At 40.9% G+C, this 17631-nt stretch overlaps 2 protein-coding genes across 14 annotated transcripts in view; both read right to left on the bottom strand.

Annotated features, from left to right (window-relative positions):
• The window catches only part of HEATR3 (HEAT repeat containing 3), a 26224-nt gene extending 14382 nt beyond the window's left edge, over nt 1-11842 (bottom strand). Inside the window, exons 1-10 of one of the 9 annotated variants that reach the window (XM_074839780.1) lie at nt 11773-11842; nt 10279-10407; nt 8362-8534; nt 7488-7575; nt 6948-7033; nt 6412-6519; nt 4561-4670; nt 3657-3797; nt 2617-2900; nt 1841-1931 (exon numbers count right to left, since the gene is read on the bottom strand). In XM_074839780.1, the coding sequence (XP_074695881.1) occupies nt 1841-1931; nt 2617-2900; nt 3657-3797; nt 4561-4670; nt 6412-6519; nt 6948-7033; nt 7488-7575; nt 8362-8408 (955 nt within the window). In that variant the 5' untranslated portion in view covers nt 8409-8534; nt 10279-10407; nt 11773-11842. Of the gene's footprint in view, nt 1-1840; nt 1932-2616; nt 2901-3656; nt 3798-3876; nt 4000-4560; nt 4671-6411; nt 6525-6918; nt 7034-7487; nt 7576-8361; nt 8535-10042; nt 10226-10278; nt 10408-11772 lie in introns of those variants that run through there. The other 8 variants (XM_074839778.1, XM_074839779.1, XM_074839785.1 and 5 more) reach the window with 8 other exon arrangements.
• On the bottom strand, nt 10592-17553 carry CNEP1R1 (CTD nuclear envelope phosphatase 1 regulatory subunit 1). Of its 5 annotated transcripts, none has more exons than XR_012625108.1 (7): nt 17203-17553; nt 15078-15149; nt 12764-12837; nt 12316-12425; nt 12131-12185; nt 11773-11873; nt 10592-11343 (listed from the first exon to the last, which is right to left on the bottom strand). XR_012625108.1 is itself a non-coding variant. In XM_074839789.1 (7 exons), exons 1-7 carry the CDS (start codon nt 17438-17440, stop codon nt 11832-11834), a joined length of 468 nt encoding a protein of 155 aa, XP_074695890.1. In that variant the 5' UTR covers nt 17441-17553; the 3' UTR covers nt 10592-11831. The 5 variants fall into 5 exon arrangements, 4 of the variants coding, with proteins under 4 accessions (XP_074695890.1, XP_074695891.1, XP_074695889.1 ...); XM_074839789.1 differs by adding an exon at nt 15686-15775 and having other exon boundaries at nt 10592-11873; nt 17416-17553; XM_074839790.1 differs by adding an exon at nt 15686-15772 and having other exon boundaries at nt 10592-11873; nt 17416-17553.
• Between the last annotated feature and the right edge of the window lie 78 nt (nt 17554-17631).

Raw genomic sequence — 17631 nt, 5'->3', positions numbered from 1 at the left:
CTGTTTATCCAATGCAAACTAACTCATCAGGCTGTGGCAACTTGAACACATGGGCACCTTCTTTTGCTTATAGTAATATCCAAGTAATCCTACAGCCATAATATGCTGTTGTTAATAGCCTTTGCATGAGGAAAGGTTATCTTTTACGCTTTACCAACCCACAGTAGCAACAAGCATGAAAACAAAGCAGACATCACCCTTCAGTCAGTCTTTTGCCTCTTCCAAAAAAATTCCATCTGCATTTTTACAAAGCAAAGAAAACATAAATCTCCTTTGAAAACTAAATGATAAGTATATGAGCTGACCATGCAATTCAGCAACAACAAAGACAACAGTCATCCTGTGTTCACAGTGAGTGACCAGGGCAGAGCAGGAACTGGGCTCTAGAACATCATCCCATGACTAAGATCAGGTTTCTTGTAACGTTCCTGGAAATACAGAAGCATTTCCAATGGCAACCCCATCTTAACTAGCATTGGTAACCTACGAACTACAGACCAGACAGCAATGCTGGAGTCTCCTGGCCTCCTTCCCATGCCCCCGTTAAGGGGAGAGCACTCTGCTTCTTCCAAACACCAGCCAGCGTTCAATAAAACACATCTCTTGCCAGCCTGGTTATTTCCCCCAGTTCTGTGGCCAGATTAGTGTTTCTATGAACTCAGCATAATGGCTAAAGCTATTTTAGTCCTCAAATAACGAAAATTAAATGAAAAGCTGCCTCTGGATTCCTCTTAATTTCTACAGACTACGTTTCTCTCTGCCCATGAATGGGTAAAGTACTGTGCTGAAACACAACACAATCAACCTTACATTACACTGAGTGAATGGCAGAATATGCAGCTTATCCACAACAGAGTTTCCAATTAAAGGGGAGAGCTTATGAATTACAGCTCATTAGATGAGAAATGCAGTTATGAAAGGAACCTCATATACTAGGTGCAGAATTTCCTTGCGTTGCAAGAGAAAAAAAAATCACCACTGGGAATATCTGAGTATTACTGTGGATTTTATTAGAATCTGGAAGATTTACTCAGAAAGTTATCTCCGACACAATTACTTTTGCATCAGGCTTACAAACTGTAGGAGCAATTAAAGTTTTCATGTTTTGGAGGGTTTTTGGGGGGGGTTAGTTTTGTTTGGTTGTTCTTTGTGGTTTTTTTAAACAGAATTTGAGAACTGCTTATTTGTTTTCCCAAATATTAGGAGAAAAGCTATCAAAACCGAGTATCAGAGTTCACAGAAGATACAGAGTATCTATTTCCTACTCTCCCCAGAATAACAGTATTTCTTTTCCCTCCAAAAAAGCTCATAAAGGTGGAACTCTGACCAGACGAAATCTGCATTGTTGCCAGAGTTGCATGCAGAAGTTGTCTCTCCTCATTCTTTTACAACACTTATAATATCAAAACTAAATCAAAACTACAAGATTTATCTGCTTGAAAAAAAAATTCACGCCCCTGTCCTGCAATAAGATTCACACCCATATTGTATCAGATGAACACTCAGATGGCTCTCTAACTGAACAAAGATTTTGTTCTAATACTTTTTACGAAATACCTCTTTGGCACAAGTGCTTTTTCGTTTGTTCTTAAATGTTGGCACATGTAGTATCATGCAAAAAAATATGTAAGCAACAGAAATTACCTAAATGAGAAAAAACACACTTAAATTAGTAATAGAAATGACAATCCAATCTGCACCCCAGATGAGGGTACCAGGGACAGTAAGTCTGTGTGCATTCACCCTTAAAAGCCAAGATCACCAAACAGCAAACTAAACATGACCTATTCTAGAAACAAAATGCACCGCAACACTTGCAATGAAAGAGATTCCTACAAACCTTCACTGCAGCACATATTAACAATGATTTCCAGAGCAGTCTGCTGAGCCATCAGTAAAGCTGTCACTTCTTTCAGTTCCCACTTATCAGACTAAAAAATAAAAACATGAACCAAATTTAATTTTGTAAAACAACGTTCCAGTGCAATTTGAAGTACCCAAGCTGTCAGTTAAAAATATAAACCAGCCATTTCCTCTTCTCATTCTACACCAAAACTTTAAAAAAACCCACAAAAACAAGAGGGATTATCTATCATCTTTCTGTTGGATGTTTCATAACAGATTTTACCTTCGAGAAACACCACCTGCAGTAAAGTTGTAACAGATAATATTACCTAATGTTAGCTAAAACCCTAACAGAAACATGTATTTCTGTTATTCTTTTCATGTACTCAATAGTGAATGCATTTAACCTCTGAGCTATCTCCACTCATGACTGACTGGTGGCAACCATTAAAAATCTCACTCGCCTTATGCAGAAATCAAAACTTCCTGCAGTAGCTACAAGCGGAAGCATCAGATAAGCCCTTACCTTCCACTAGAGGAAAAAACTGAAAACGTGCTTTCCTGATGTGCTGTGCAACTTTGCCACATTGGAACAAGTTGTGCTGAAATTCTCCATGCTCATCTTTGAAGTTGACTACAATAGTCAAGCTGTTTGGGAGTTAGGATTAGTAACACTCATAGGTAGTTTGCTCTGGCTAATGCTGAGTCAAGAGCAGTGAGATGCTCAGCCAAACACACTAAGCTGCCCAAGAGCCACCCAGCCACACTTACTGGAAGTAGATCTGAAATGTCATTTTCTCTCCTGACTTTTCCTTTTGGTATTTCTTCCATGTTATCATCTTCACTCAAAATGCAGTTGTCTATAACATCACTCATGTTTTCTTCTGTGTCTGTCTCCGCAGCAAGTTTTAACCTGTTTTTTTCAGCTTCATTCATATGAATAATTGTTTCGCCAGCATCTATTGCTAATGATTCTGAAAAAATCTTCAGGATTGCATTAACCATGCCTCCCAGGCTGCCTGGTGGAATGGTATCCTTGATATTCCAAATAGTGCCTAAACAAGAGATAGTTGAAATATAAAAATTATTAAAATACTCAAGTCCCAGTTCTGTAACAGCCAATTATTTTGTAAGGACACAGTCTCCACTATTTAAAATACCCAGTGCTTATATTTCAGTATGAATGTTCAAGTCTTTTCTCTACAGACTTGTATTTTTTTCTGTTTAGCATGCTATATACTCATCTGTAGTAACTATGTTACACCCACATCTTAAGCTCAAATCTCAGCATGTAAATATACACAGAACATTTATGTGGAGCCACCTTGGTGACAACTTTTTACCTGCGATAAAAAAATCCACATGAGATAACCATTTTCTAAGGATTCTCAAAATTAATTTATTACTCTCCAGTATCAAAAATCACCATGGTTGAGCATCTGAGGTAGAAAGAAGAATGCAAGGTACAGAACCTGAGGTAAAAATCTATGCCTGTTAAGATCAAAATGACTCCTGTACTACTTTTATTTGACTCATTTCACTGTTGAAAACCAAATGAACAGTTAAAATAGGTTATCACACTGAGCAGGTACTGAATTCAGAATCAAGCATTTAAGACGATTTTATAACTAGTTGCAAATATCTGGTCACTCGAAAACACAATCCCAAAAGGCAGAAATATCCTCATGAATGATCTATACAGGCTTTAACAATCAGATGTCCAGACTATAGCAGAGAAGACTAAGCCTTCTGTCCTTCCCACCCTCCTTTACCTGCCATGCTCTGCATCACAACATCCTTGAGCATCGTACCTGCTATCAGTGTTCTCAGAAGGATGTGCTTCATTGTGCTCTCTGGACACAACATCACGGTTTCCAACACTTGTTGTGCAGAAGCATTAAATGAAGAAAGAAGATCTGGATTATCTTCCGTCACTGCCTGCAAGCAGTTTGCTGCAGCAAACAACAACGACAACAAAGATAATTAACAGACCCAATAGTAGCTTTCACTCTCCTAATGAGAAAGCATTACCTTCCTGACAGCTGGAGTAAGGAAACGCAGACACAGGGAAAAACATTTCATGCAGCATCATGTTGTAATGGCATGACACTGTCCTTCACAAGCTGTGTTTCAGATTAAAAGACATTCTATGGCAAACCTGTACATAAAACAGGTGAGGACAGTACCACATCAGACAGGGGACTAGCTGTAATAATTTCAGCTACTCAAAATTAAATTTCTCCATTGTATACTGTCTAGAGACAACACCAAAAAATGTTGCACGCACATACAGTTGTAAGACCATTATAAGACTATAACAACAATACTACTAATAAAACCATGTTGAAAGTGATAGGAGTTGTTTGGGTTTGTTTCAAATGGACTATGTCCTTTGCACTACAAATTAAACCCTTCATTACCTAAACCAGAAAATGAAAAAACACAGCCTCCATCTAGAGGTCTCTTTCCACAAAATTTTTCTTCCCATGTCACCACCAATAAGCCACTCTCCTTTGGACTGAAAACAAGCACAACAGATGGCAACTTCTGAATGACATGCTGTTCAGAAGGGAATTCAAAGCCTTTTATTCATTGTAAAGTTTAAGTAATGCTAAGGCAGGTGCATTATCCAATGGATGTGACATCAGTGTTACATTCATATAGTAAAGAAAAAAAAGTATCTTTAAATCCTTATCTTCATTTTTTACCACTTACCTACTGAAATAGCCAGATCCACATTTGTGGAAAATTTCTTCATGTAATGTAACACAGCCTCCAGACATCCTTCTTTATTGAATATGGATACTGCAGTGTTGTTGCATTCACTAATGTGTAAGAAAGATTAATAAAACACTTCTCCCAGGATAAAATTACTATAACAGTTTAAGTAACATGTAGTCACTATTACTCACATTTTAAAAACCTACCTAAGAATTACACATTAGTCAAAGAGCTACCCCTCGTTATCAAGGTTATGATCAACTCCATATAATGGAGAAAAAGAACCTGCAATACCCTGGACACCTTTGATGAAAGCTGCCTTCTGCCAGCTGCTCCCTCACACACAGTATTCAGGAGTTTATTTGGGAACCTAAGTACAGTGCCATGTGGACAGAGCCAGCCAGAGCGTGAAAGGTTATAGCTGCAGGCTACAAGCCAGCCCAGAGCTTTCTGCAGCCATGGAAGACTTCATCCACAAACCCACTGACAACAGAGCAGGCTGTTGCCTCGCACATCATTATTCGCTTACTCCAGAAAATTACATGCATTGAGAAATGCATGCTAAATCAATGCTAAATGTGACATTTACTTTAATTATTTAACAGTGGGATTTGTGTTTCTTCAAGTTTTCACAGCTATTCCCATTTTTAAACTAATATACTGATATAAGACAAATTCAAACTAAAAAAGCATGGGACCTAACTAGCTACAATGGTCTTCAAAAATTTACTTTTGAAAATATTATCAATGCCAGCCCCAATTTTATCAGTACCAAACTTAGCAACAAAGTCAGTAGTTCACACTCATTGTCACAAAGTTCAAAATACAGAATTGATTTAGAGAACACTTAATGATTATAGTTCCTGCTCCGAAGAACTTACGTCTACAAAAGCAATAAAAAAAACCGAACATAATACATTGTTGAGTCCGTTACAAAGGGTCATGTATTCCGTGTAAGAACTCTGTGTAAAAAATTTACAAATAAGGCCTGAAGCAAGCAGCCATACCAGACAGACAGACATAGAGGCAGCTCCAGTGAAATACTGTACAGAACAAACCAAAATTCTGTATGGACCAAAGTCTATAATGACGTGGAGCTGTTACGAAACAGAGAGAAACAACAGAAAATTCAAGGAGAACTTTCAGAACAGGTTTGCATCACTTCGATGTTTATAGCCTTTTCTGTATTAATAGTGTTGCTGTTTCTCTCCCTTCACCCGGTGTTTCCAATGTACACTACTAATTGAACAATTCACATTCTCACATAATTAAGTAGATTTGTATCAGTGCCTCAGTCACTAAGGGATAGTTTGTCCAAACATTTAATATTAACTTTTGGGATGACCTGCAGAGCTAGGAAGTAGTACAAAAACTCCTCATATTCCCAGAGCACTGGAGTCCACTGATAGAATTTAATTTTCTCCATCTCCCGTATCATGATAGCGAGCTACAGGAACTGCATGCAAGACCCCACAACCCAAACTGTACAGCAGCCTGTGACAGAACATGTTCAGAAAACAGTATCAGAACTTAGGATGAACAACCAATAGGAAAAAAAAAATGTCATCACTCTCCTAAAACTAATGACCAGCTCAGTGCACTTTTAGAATCCTTCACTTACAAAAGTAATTTATGGTAGAAGACAAACTGGTACTTCAGATCAGATGAGAGCTTGCCATTCATTAAGCAAGGCACACGTAGGAGCAACACAATCAGAAATCAGAATCAGCAACTGAATATATCTTCCCATGCAAGGACAGTCATTTCTGCCTCAATTACCATGCTCTTTTTCAAGAACAATTTAATTTAGCTCTTCTAGAAGGCCAGTGTTTACACAGCACTTACCATACATTCCATAGCAAATTAATAGCCTCATTGGCTATGTCTTCAATATAATTTTTGTTCATCTCTCTGCATTTCCTTGGAGAGAGCTGGTTAGCATCTAGTCCAGTGCTACACTACAACCAAACAGGAGAACCGGGGTTGGGAAACAAACAAGCCAAGAAAAAAAGCAAAAACTTAAAACACTGGCAGCAGAGTGAATAGAGAGATCTCTCACGAAGTGTTTATTACCAGAAAACCTGACTAGTTTCCTATTCTCTATGAAAACTGGGCCACAATGGAATTGAATAATTGATAATTTTTTCTCCTCTTGTAGAGACTCTCACAGTACTTGCTTTGCATTCAATAGTGTTCAGAAGCATTTCGTTTTGCAAAGAAATACTTAGCAATGTTAGAACCTGAAATGCTGTTTCTTGCTAACAGTCTATATGCAATTTTCAACAGCTCTTTCTAATCACAAAGATTAATTCAGCTAATATCTTGCTGCGCTTTACAATAATGCTATATTACCTATATTTTAAAATGGGGAAGAAACATACAGAAAATGATGGCATTGCTCAAGGCTGCTCATACAAAGACAGCAGGTGACAGAATTCAATGCAATTTCCAAACTGTACTGCAACACCTGGACCAAACAAAGAATAGGTATTCAGTACAGATTATTCTACAATAACAATAAGTACCCAATTGTAAACCCAAGCTTTCATTTAGACAAAATTGTTTACCAAAAAAACCTCACTAGTATAACGTTGCAACGTAAATACCGGATCTGGAACTTGACTGATAGAATAGACTTGTCTTGACTGCTGTTCCAGATCCAAAATCTCCTGACCATTTATGCAAAAATCATCCTAGGCAGCAAACCTCACCACGGATCCAAGTTAGCAGGTCAGGAGGCAGAAGCAAGTCATTTGAAATCTCTGGAATAATTTTTGTACTGTTAAACCTACTGAAACATTATTTTAAAAGATCTTTCAAATATCTTATCTTGACAATAGCTACAAAAATTGAACTATTTTTGAAAATTGGATAATTCAATGGCTAGATCAGTTTTAAAATCATAATAAAAATAAACACACCTCTTTCAGAAGTGCGACAAGGGGTGTCATGATGTCTTTTGTGACCATGTCATCACAGACTTCAAATCCTCCACAAGCACTCAGATTTCTGGGGGGGGAAAAAAAAAAGCTTTGGATCAGATACAATACTTTCCAGGAATGTTTCAAAAACACATGCATGTGGTACTCTTTTCTAAAAGTAATGGTACTTTTTGTTTTAAAATCTATCTGCCTAATCAGTACCTTCAGTCTTCTACCTTTCTAACATGAAAGAATAACTTCGGTGTTAGGAAAAAAAAATATTTTCACTTACTTGTCTAGTCTAACTAGAAAGCTTATCTGTACGAAAATATTACTTCTGTCAGGTGTTAGTGTAAGATACAACATCAACGTCAACAAGTATTAGCATTACATTTTTGTACAAATAAAGCAAGCTGTAGGTCTGACCACAGAACACCAATTCAAAATGATGCTGTTCAGTATTTACAAGTTTCTCAAAAAGCCAGCTACGTGCATTCTCTAACCAACCCACTGCTTCTACAATGTTATCAAGAGACATAACGCCATACTAACAGCATTCAAATTCTCTGTATTTCTTCACATACTGTTGATCTTTTCTTCTTAACATAAGGATGGAAAGCAGCGCATTCCACTGGAAGTACACAAAACGGTAGTAACTAACTTAAAGCCTGCTCCTGGCATTAAAGTCTCATGGCAGCCTACTGGAGAAAGAAAATCCACTATCTCGGGGACTTTGACTGATGTAGGCTTACTTACTCAAAACAGAGTTAAGGAAGAAAGGCTAGCATTCAAGTTCATGGCTTTCAACAGCAAAAACCCACTCTTTACCAGGCCAGGAGTACCTCATTCTAACTGAGTATTAGCCATTGCTTACCGGAGAGCACCTGCAGCTGTCTCGCGAACAGCTAAACTGTGATCCATCAACAACGGTCCTAAACACCGGACAACATCTCTCTGCAGAAAGGCCGGAATTACGTGCTTCTGCTGCAACAGCTTGGAAATACTGGCACAGGCATACTCCCGCACTTCAGCACTGGGATGCTGTAGCTGGGGAGACACAAACAGGGCAGATTAGGAGCAAGGAAAAAGGTAGCTGGAATTTTTTATTGGGTGAAAAGACTGATCTGCTTTTTGATTTGCAGGCCCAGCGCTGTAGCTCCTGTTTTACTGCTCCTGTTAACTTCCATGGAAGTTTATCAATCTTTGCCTGGGTTACATGTGTTAACTATATGACTAGATAAATACTATTCTGGGTGTTTTAACAAGAGAGCCATAGTTCAGACACAGATTTGTCACTAGCTGGCACTAGTGAGACCTCATACTTACTTTTGATTATGGTTTAAAAAAAAAAATGGGCAAAAGTGGGTAAAAATACCATCAAGGAAGTATAACAGACATAACATATGCCACCATAAAAAGACCCTAAATAATCAAAAAATATGAAAAAACATGATAGCCTTTAGACTAAAAACATCTGTTTAAAGACAATGAGCAAGCATTCTCTACGTACACAAGACAATACTGACTTGTGCTGTAACAGAGATTTAGGCGAGATGTAAGAATTGCAAACCATAGAAATAATAAAACAGCAGAAATACCTATCCTGGAAGGTCATGGAGTTCATTGACAAAAAAAGATAAACATCTGCTGAAGAGCAGAGTGGAAGGGAGCGGTACATCAGATCCTGCCTCACTGAAACTGGTAGAGGTCTCTCAGTTCATCCTTACCTGCGCATTTATATTTTTTCCTTTTACTTTTTTTTTTTTTAAGACTAAACAGATTAGTCCAGAAGAATAACCAAGCAGTGTTCATTTGTTCAATGAGTTCAGTTAAGTGCAGTGAACAAAGGGGATTTACTTACTTAAAGGAAAAGATTTTTACTTCTGATTCTAAAGTCACATGGGCAGGAAGAGGTTTAAACTAGTTTTCATCTGTAATAGCTAAATCAAACCCAGGAATGTGGCCAACAAGTGGCCAAGCCCAGTCTTTTTCAGCATTTTCTATCAGTTATTTCTTACGTGTGGATCTTGGACTGACCGCTCTGGCTACCTGTAGGAAAACTCTCCGGCCGGGGACACTGAGCCCAAGCACTGCCAGAACGCCTTCAGAGCCTCTCCTGGGACGAGGGGCACAGAGCAGCCTCCCGCCCTGCCCCAGCACCTCCGAACCGGTCAGGAAGGTGAAACGAGAGCCCGGGCGGGGTGCCGCACCCCTCGCCCTGCCGCCGCCCCTCCCCGCCGAGCCGCCCGCGGGCGCAGCCGTGACGCCGGAGAGGCGCCGCGGCGGCAGGAAGGACGGGATGGGGCGGCGGGGGATGCCCCGCATGGCTCCTTCCCGCGCCCGCGGGGGGGGGGGGGGGGGGCACCGCGCTCGGTCCCGCGCCCGACACCGCTGGGGAGGGCCGAGACGTCGCCCCACGCCCGCCCGCAGCGGCGGGCACAGCACGCCGCCGCCCCGCCGGGCCAGGGCTGCCCCGCTCCCGAGCTGGGGTCGCGCCGAGCCCGCCCGCCCTCCCCCTCGCCCCGCCGGCGGCCGCCCCCGCTTCCCGCCCGCACCTTCTCCAGCAGCTCGGCGGCCGGCTCTGCCTCGGGGCCGGCCTCTCCGCCGCGGCGCTGCTCGGGGCCGGCGGGGGAGAAGGGGGCCCTGCGAAACCGCCGCGCCCGACTCTTCCCCATGGCTCCGCGGCCGCCGCGCCGCTCGGCGCCGGCGCACCCACGTGTGCGCCCCCGCGCAGGCGCAGTCCCGGCCCCGCCTCCCCCCGTTACCGCCAGGGGCCCCCTCAGCCCCGCACCAACGGCGTCCTCACGCCTCTTCCAGGACACGGCCTCTACTCGGGATGATTCCCAGGTCTAAAACTCACAGGAGGGAAACGGCGAATGAAACGATTTCCTCCACCAGCACTGACAGGGGCGGGACGGGCCTGTGGGATGGAAAACCGGAAGGACTTTCTCCCTGGGGTCAGTATCTGAGAGCGTAAGAACCACATCAAACACAGGAAATGTTGGTCCGGTGCGACAGTTACAGACCCCAGCTATAAACTTCTGAAGTTCTTCTGTGTTCATCTGAGATCTGCATTTGCACAGTACAAAAGAAGGTAACACCTGTTTATACAAAGAATTTATTATATACACATTTACCTACAAAATACACAGCAGTTAAAAATAATGGATGGGCAGAAGACTTACTGGAAAAATGACAGGAGACAATTCTTACTGTCTCAACTGACAACATTACATCAATAGGCTGCCTTTAAAAGCCAGCCTACCCTGTAGTAGAAGTTACTGAAGTTGCAACAGCTTTGCAGTTGTAGTCAATTAAAAGTTTGAAACAATTAAAAAGGCACCTTGAACAACTTACTCTTAAAACTCTTTACAATTTTAGCTATTCAGAAGTTATGCTTTATGCATATAACATCCACACCTTGTTTTTAACACTCTGAATAACAAATGTTATCTTATTGTGGCACTCTCTGTAGTTTCTTCACCAAATCTGAAGGTATACATTTGCAATACTAGTTTCATATTCAGACTATCACAGCATAAAAATCCACTCAGAATGGGCATGTGGACTTAAGATACAGTACAGCCTTACAACCAGGAAGATACAAGCGTATCTAAGACAATTTTTAAAATGTTAGAGTCTTAAAATAACAGTGTTGTGAACCAGATCAAACAAGGAGCTACGTATGACCACAATGAAAGTGGCTGGTGCACTATATATACAATGTGACAAATGTGATCCTTGACGTATTTGCAAAGTTCTTAAACGGTGAGACACCAGTTTTCTCCAGCACAGACAGAGTCTTTCCACAAGCCTCTGAACCAGTTCCAGAAGAGTGACCAGGAGACAAGGACAGCTGTAATGAGTAAGTGTGCTAATAAAACATCACGGGAATGGTAAGTGTTCCTTTCAATACTGTTCATGAGAACAAAAAAAAAAAATCCATACAGCAAATATTACTTCTTTTCCTGGACATTGGCATCGATCTGCTATTTACAATAGCTTACACAGACACATAACACAAATGAGGTTTGATTTTCAAGTTCAACTTCATAGCCGATTAACATACTTCACCTGTATGTTCTGTTCTAGCTGAAGTAAAAAAGTGACACTAATACTGAAAAAGAGGTAATCAGAAGTAGCAAAAGCACTGATAAGATGATAACAAAGAATTTGGATAAATATTCAAGGAAGTAATATTGCACACTTTCATTGTCGACTGTGTAAGACTTTCACTCCCAGGCAGTGACAACCAGTCCTGTTCAGTTTTTTGCTGTCATACTACCTTAAAAAAGGTCATTTTTGGTTTCCATGGCAGTGGAAAAAACTGAAGGAAGACAGCCCTTATTGAACATGAGGCCTAGGTTTCAAAATTAATTTTCCAGTCTGCAAGACAGAAAAAAAAAGTTTAGACTCTGAAAGTTGAGCCCAACAATCCCACTTCAAGTTCAATTTTACAGGCTAAGTTTAAAACAACACACAAAACAATATGACGTATTCTACGTTCCAGTTTTACAGACACACAGAATTTGTTAAGGTGTATACAAGTGCTGTTCAGAAAAAAAAAAAAAAACTGTGTGCCTTTTCAAATTATTTGCATTTCTTTAAAAACAAGGTTTAGGCAATGAACCATTAACACTTACATCATCACAGGACATATTATATTCTGCCAAAACAGTTCGACATCGGGCTGCTATACTGTGTGGGTCGTGTCAAGGAATGCAGCTAACACTTGTACACAGAGTAAATAACAACTGAAAAAGCAGTATTAGCATAGGCTTCAGTAACAGCAGTAACTACAACGCTGACAAACATGATCGAAGGATACATTGATGGTGCCACCACTCTTTTATGTATTCCAGCAAAGAACAAGCCTATTAGGGTAATACAGCTAATTGTGAAAAATGGGTGATTCCAAAGTGATGTGAAAAATGACACCTAGGAAAGAAAGCAGATTAGTCCCACTATATACTTTCTAAAACATATATGAAGTTGCTGTCTAGTTCACTTAAATTTAAAGAGAAATACTGCTCCTAGCCATTTCTATGTACTTGTGAACAATTCGTTAGATAAGCATTCAAGGTGTAGCATTTTGGCAGGCACTGTCCCAGGAGACATTCCACAACAATTCAAGACAGCTTGAGAGCTTAACTAAAAATGATCTCGGGGTTTCATGGGAGAACCACCTTCAGCCTTTCTGTTTTCACAATAGTATAGCACTCGACTGCAACACCAAGCCATGAAACAGACTACATTCCCATCAGGGTGATCTTTACCTTTTGTGTCTCCGGGTCTATTAACCAGTTCCAAGCACCGGTTGCTGTGCAGACTGATACCACTATCAGAATCACTGATAAAGAGAAGAACAAGAGTCATAAACAGTATACCTCACTCCTATTAAAAAGCATTTATTTTTCAGCAGCAGCTCTTAAGCATTTAATTCTTCTCCCACTTCTGAGGGAGGAAAAGCTTCTACTTGGAAGGCAGATGTGAAATTAGGCAAAGAAACTTCTATTGTGTGAAACTGTAAAGATTCTGTAGAAGTTTTCTGGACAGGACAAGTAGGTACCAAAATCTAAATTCTGTCAAATAAAAACATCCTGAGGCTTTGAAGAAATGAAAGTTTCTAAAACACAGCTAGCACAAAGGAGTTGAAAGACTGGAATAAGAGTTGTACCAAGTGTTCAGTATGCTATTTGAGCTTAGGCAGTCTAGGCAACAGAAATGCAGTGCCATTAAATTGCAGAACAGAACTAAAGCTTCCATCCTGCTAGCTCTTCTAATAAGAAAAGCCTGAGGCATTAGCACCAGCAGTTTCAGTAGCACAACTAAGTTGTGTTATGCTCCCCATCCCAATCAACAATTACAAGCAAGCAAAGCTGACAGAAAAAACCCACAAAATGTAAACGAATCAGAAGGCATGGTAGCTTTAGCACATGAAGATTAGCAAAAACCTCTACACATCCAGAATGGTTTAGGAAGAATAATCAATTCACTGTAAATGGATAATGCTAGATACATATTAGAGTAACACAAGACACTAGACTGATTTTGAGAGACTACAAAGGGTTGGGGAACAGGAGTTGGCAGAAAAAGAAAACAACAAATATAGAGAAAGCTCATGTTCTGTTGCACACCCATAAAGGCTTGCAGCTTTCACTGGATATTTGGCAGTTCTAAGTGTTTTCTGTGGAGCCTGAAGTTCTGGATAAAAATAAAGTCTTTTACTGGTGGGGGAAAGGGGAAAAAAAAAACCAACACAAAAAAAAGACCACCCAGAGTTACCAGCCTTTAGCATCATAGGAAAGAACCTGAAAACAAAACCCAGATATTCATGAAATACTACTTTCAGGTTTGTAAGACTGATATAATTTACTAATGAATTGCATATTCCTTATTGATATTACAAAATGAAAAACAAAATAAAAAAGTAACCCTAAGAAGTTATGTTTCCAAAATACAGTTGGGAAAAAAAAAAAAAATCTATCAAAACCATAGAGCTTCTCTATATAAAATACTTTTTTTCCAGGATAACAGGAAGAAAAGTTAACATTGGGTTAAATACCCCATTATAATTAAAGTAAAAAGTCCCTCTTTTACATGAACTACAAAACTATCAAAACAAGCAGTTAGGAGAAAAAAGTTAGCTAGTGAACATAATGCTAGTTATGCAAATCTCATTTAAATATGCTTAGAAGTTTCCAGTCCTACATTTTTTTTAATTATATCTGACAGGATGTAGGAATTCTGGAAGCCAAATGCATTCCTACAGTAGGTGCGCACAAGTTGTGCGGATCTACTGAGAAATATCCACTTGCCTCCCAATTGCTCTGAAACAAGGGGTTTCGGTGTAGTAGTGTTTAGTTGGTTGTGTTTCGGGGTGGGGTGGGTTTTTCTGTTGGTTTTGCTTTTTAAGTAGTCATTCCTCCACTTCCTTCATTTGAAATTAACCTCTTGGTCCTCAGGAGAAAAGATGCTATTTTATATCTTCTAAAAAACGTCTGTATTCTTTGTGTACAGAAACTCTGGCAGAATCTTAGAACAAAAAAGCAGTCTGTTTCCACCATGGACTATTGATCGCCAAGTTGGCAGCATATCTGGGGTATTTTTTGCCCTCCTCCCTCCTTCAAACTTTCCTGGTAGAACCGAGATGAGGACATATTCTGCCCTCAAGCCACACTGCTGTAACTTTTCCACCTTCAATTTTGTAGGGACTCTCACACAATCATATTCAGTTCAAGTAACTATGGTGACTGCGAAGTCTAAGCCTTCAAAAAAAAAAAAAACACCAAAACAAAAAACCCATACCAAAACAGAAACAAATAAAACAACTTACTGTCCCAACCATTTTCAGAATAATTCAGCCTTAAGCCAATTCAATCTTGGCCTCATTTTTCTAACTCTGGCTAAAGTATTAGTTTGGTATCTTGTATTATCTTGTTGAAGAATGTTTGAATATATGCCACAAATTTTAAAGAGAGTTTAAGCACAGAGTTTTGTTTGGGCAAACATAAATCAAAGATACACACTAGTAAATCTAAAAAGCTTGAAAGACAGAATCCTATTTATCCCTTGGAACATCAAACTTACTTCTCCAACGTCCTGTAGCTGGTTGCAAACATGCAATATATTCAGTAAGTCTTCTTTCAAAAGCTTTGAGATCTGGGGAGAATGTGTATCAAGCAGAATTAGACCTTCATCTATTTAGTCAAATTTTAATGTAAAAGATAAAAGGAATTCACTTTTCCTCTGTGCATAGCCATTTCTTAAACAGGCAGAGAAAATCAATGCAATGATCATTTAGATGCAATAAAAGCACAGTTGAAGTAGCTTCACACAACTTTAGCTAAAAAGTACAATGATGGAATTACACTAAATGCAAGAAACACTTCCACTTACAGAAAATCGATACAGTGAGAATTCAGAGTATTTTAGACATCTTTAAAAATACTGAGAGTTAGATTTAGAATAGCTTAAATGGTCCCTACACAAAGAAAAAAAAAAAAATCACATTTTGGAGTATTAAGTACATCAGGAAACCATTAAGTTCTATTATCTATATAATGGTAATTAAAAAAAAAAGTTGCCATTTGCCAGCTGTTCAAGGGATTATTTGTAGCAGCATGGCTTTGATGACTTTGTTTTGTACAAACTTCTAGCACCATGATATATATATACACACACATGTAAAAACTCACCGCAAACTCTAGCCCAGTTTTTTTTTTCTTTAAACAGATCTTTCTTCTTATTACCATCATTCTCCCATGGTCTTTCCATTGAAATTTCTGCTAAATGCCAAGCAGCATTTCAAGTTCATAGTCCTAATTTGTTTTTAAAAAAAAATCTTAGCCAGCCACCTAATATCTGTCTACGAGGAACTGTTTCACCTGAAGTCTGTGTTAGATTTAACTTTCTGTTCAACAAGGTCAGTGTTTGACAACATTTCAGTCAAAGCTAGAATTCTACCTGGAGTTAAGTATTTATGAGCATTAACTTGCAGCTAAAGTGTTTCAGTTAGCATCACTCTCGAATTTTTTTTTTCCCTTCAACTTGCAACTATTGCTAAATCATTTACCATAATAAAGCAGATAGAGAGTAATTAATGCTATTTCCCAAATTGTAAATTTACTCCCGAGTAGTTTGCAGGTGAATTTATGGGGGAGAAGATTACAGCACCTTGACTTCAGCCACAAAACAGCTAACTAGTCTTAATTACTACTAACGGCCCAGTAGTTATGGTCTGTCCTCCACCTCCCTTCTAGGGAAGCTAAGCCACTGCCAGCAATTAAAGCTAATTAACTGCTCCCTGACTAACACAAACCCCTACAACTAGTCACTGAAGTGACAGGGGGACTATGAGGCATTACATGAAAACCTGCTATTTGAGAAATAGCACCCTGTAGGCATAAAATCAAGCTGTTGATAACAAAGTTCCCAAGAAAACACTCGTATAATGTAGACAGCATTAAAATAAAAAAATGGCAAAAAAACCCCTTCAGAAAACAGGAACTTAAAAGTTTTAACTGATTTTTAGATAGCCACATTCTAAGAATCACAAGTTTATGACTTTGGCACCTGGAACTACCAAGGTACAACTAGATCCCTACAGCTTGTACAGGCATAACAACAAAGCCGTGACAATGCCAGACTGTCATTTTTTGTTGACATGCCTATCTCTAGCATCTGATACAAAACACCTGCTAAGTCTGAGACACTGATGCATTTCAAGAATCTCTACCAGTCTTCTGTTTGGACACTAAAAAACTCCTTTCAGGGTTTTGACATCCTGTAAACTGTAGCTTCAAAGAACTTTTAACCCAAACGATCAATGTTTTCAGACAAGAGGGCTGAGGTCACGTTCCAAATGCAAGAGAAGCCTTGGCATAGTGTGCTAGACGGGACTCAAAGCTGTAAGAAACGCGTTTCATGTGAACACCCGTGAGGGGAGAAGTAGTTACCGCAGCACAAGCGGATTTTAGTAAGCTAAAGTCAAGAAGCCTTGTCGAGAAAGGGCTCCGAAAGGGAAAGCCCACTGGGCAGCTCCCTCCTCCCCGGGGGAAGAAGGCTGCTGGCGGGCCCACACACGGAGCCCCTCAGCACGGGCCTTCCTTGCGGGCTCCGCTCTCCGCCTCCGCGGGGCGGCCGGAGAGCAACAGCAGCCCGCCCCCGAGCCTCAGGATGCGGAGGTGGCCCGAGAGACCCCGCCCCAGCTCGCCTGTCTGGGCCGAGGAGGAGCGCCGGCCCCAGGAGCGCGGTGGAGATGGAGCCGAGGCCTCCTGCGGCCGCTTCGCCCCCCTCAGGGTAGCGCCGCTGTGGGGCCCGCTCCGGAGGGACGAGGCAGCGCACTCGGGCAGCCCAGGCGCGGAGCCGGAAGCTCCCAGCGCGCCGAAGGAGCAGCGCCGGGCTCGCTCCGGGCCGCCGCACTCACCCTCAGCCTGGTCCAGGGAGTTCATGGCGGGCGGGCGGAGGCAGCCAGCGCCAGCCGTGCCCCCTGCCACCCCGCAGCCACCGGCCGCCCGCCGCCCAGCCCGCCCCACACACCGACCGGACCGGCCCCCGCAACAACACCGCGCCCTACTGGCCAGCCTCCCGCCCGCCACGCCCCCCTCAGCAAGCGCGGTCCGCATTGGCTACGGAGAGGGAG

The sequence above is a fragment of the Strix aluco genome, chromosome 14 (genome assembly GCF_031877795.1).
Source record: "Strix aluco isolate bStrAlu1 chromosome 14, bStrAlu1.hap1, whole genome shotgun sequence".
In the NCBI taxonomy this organism is placed as follows: Eukaryota; Metazoa; Chordata; class Aves; order Strigiformes; family Strigidae; genus Strix; species Strix aluco.
Note: the sequence above shows the minus strand (reverse complement) of the source record. Positions and strands in the feature narration are given on the sequence as shown.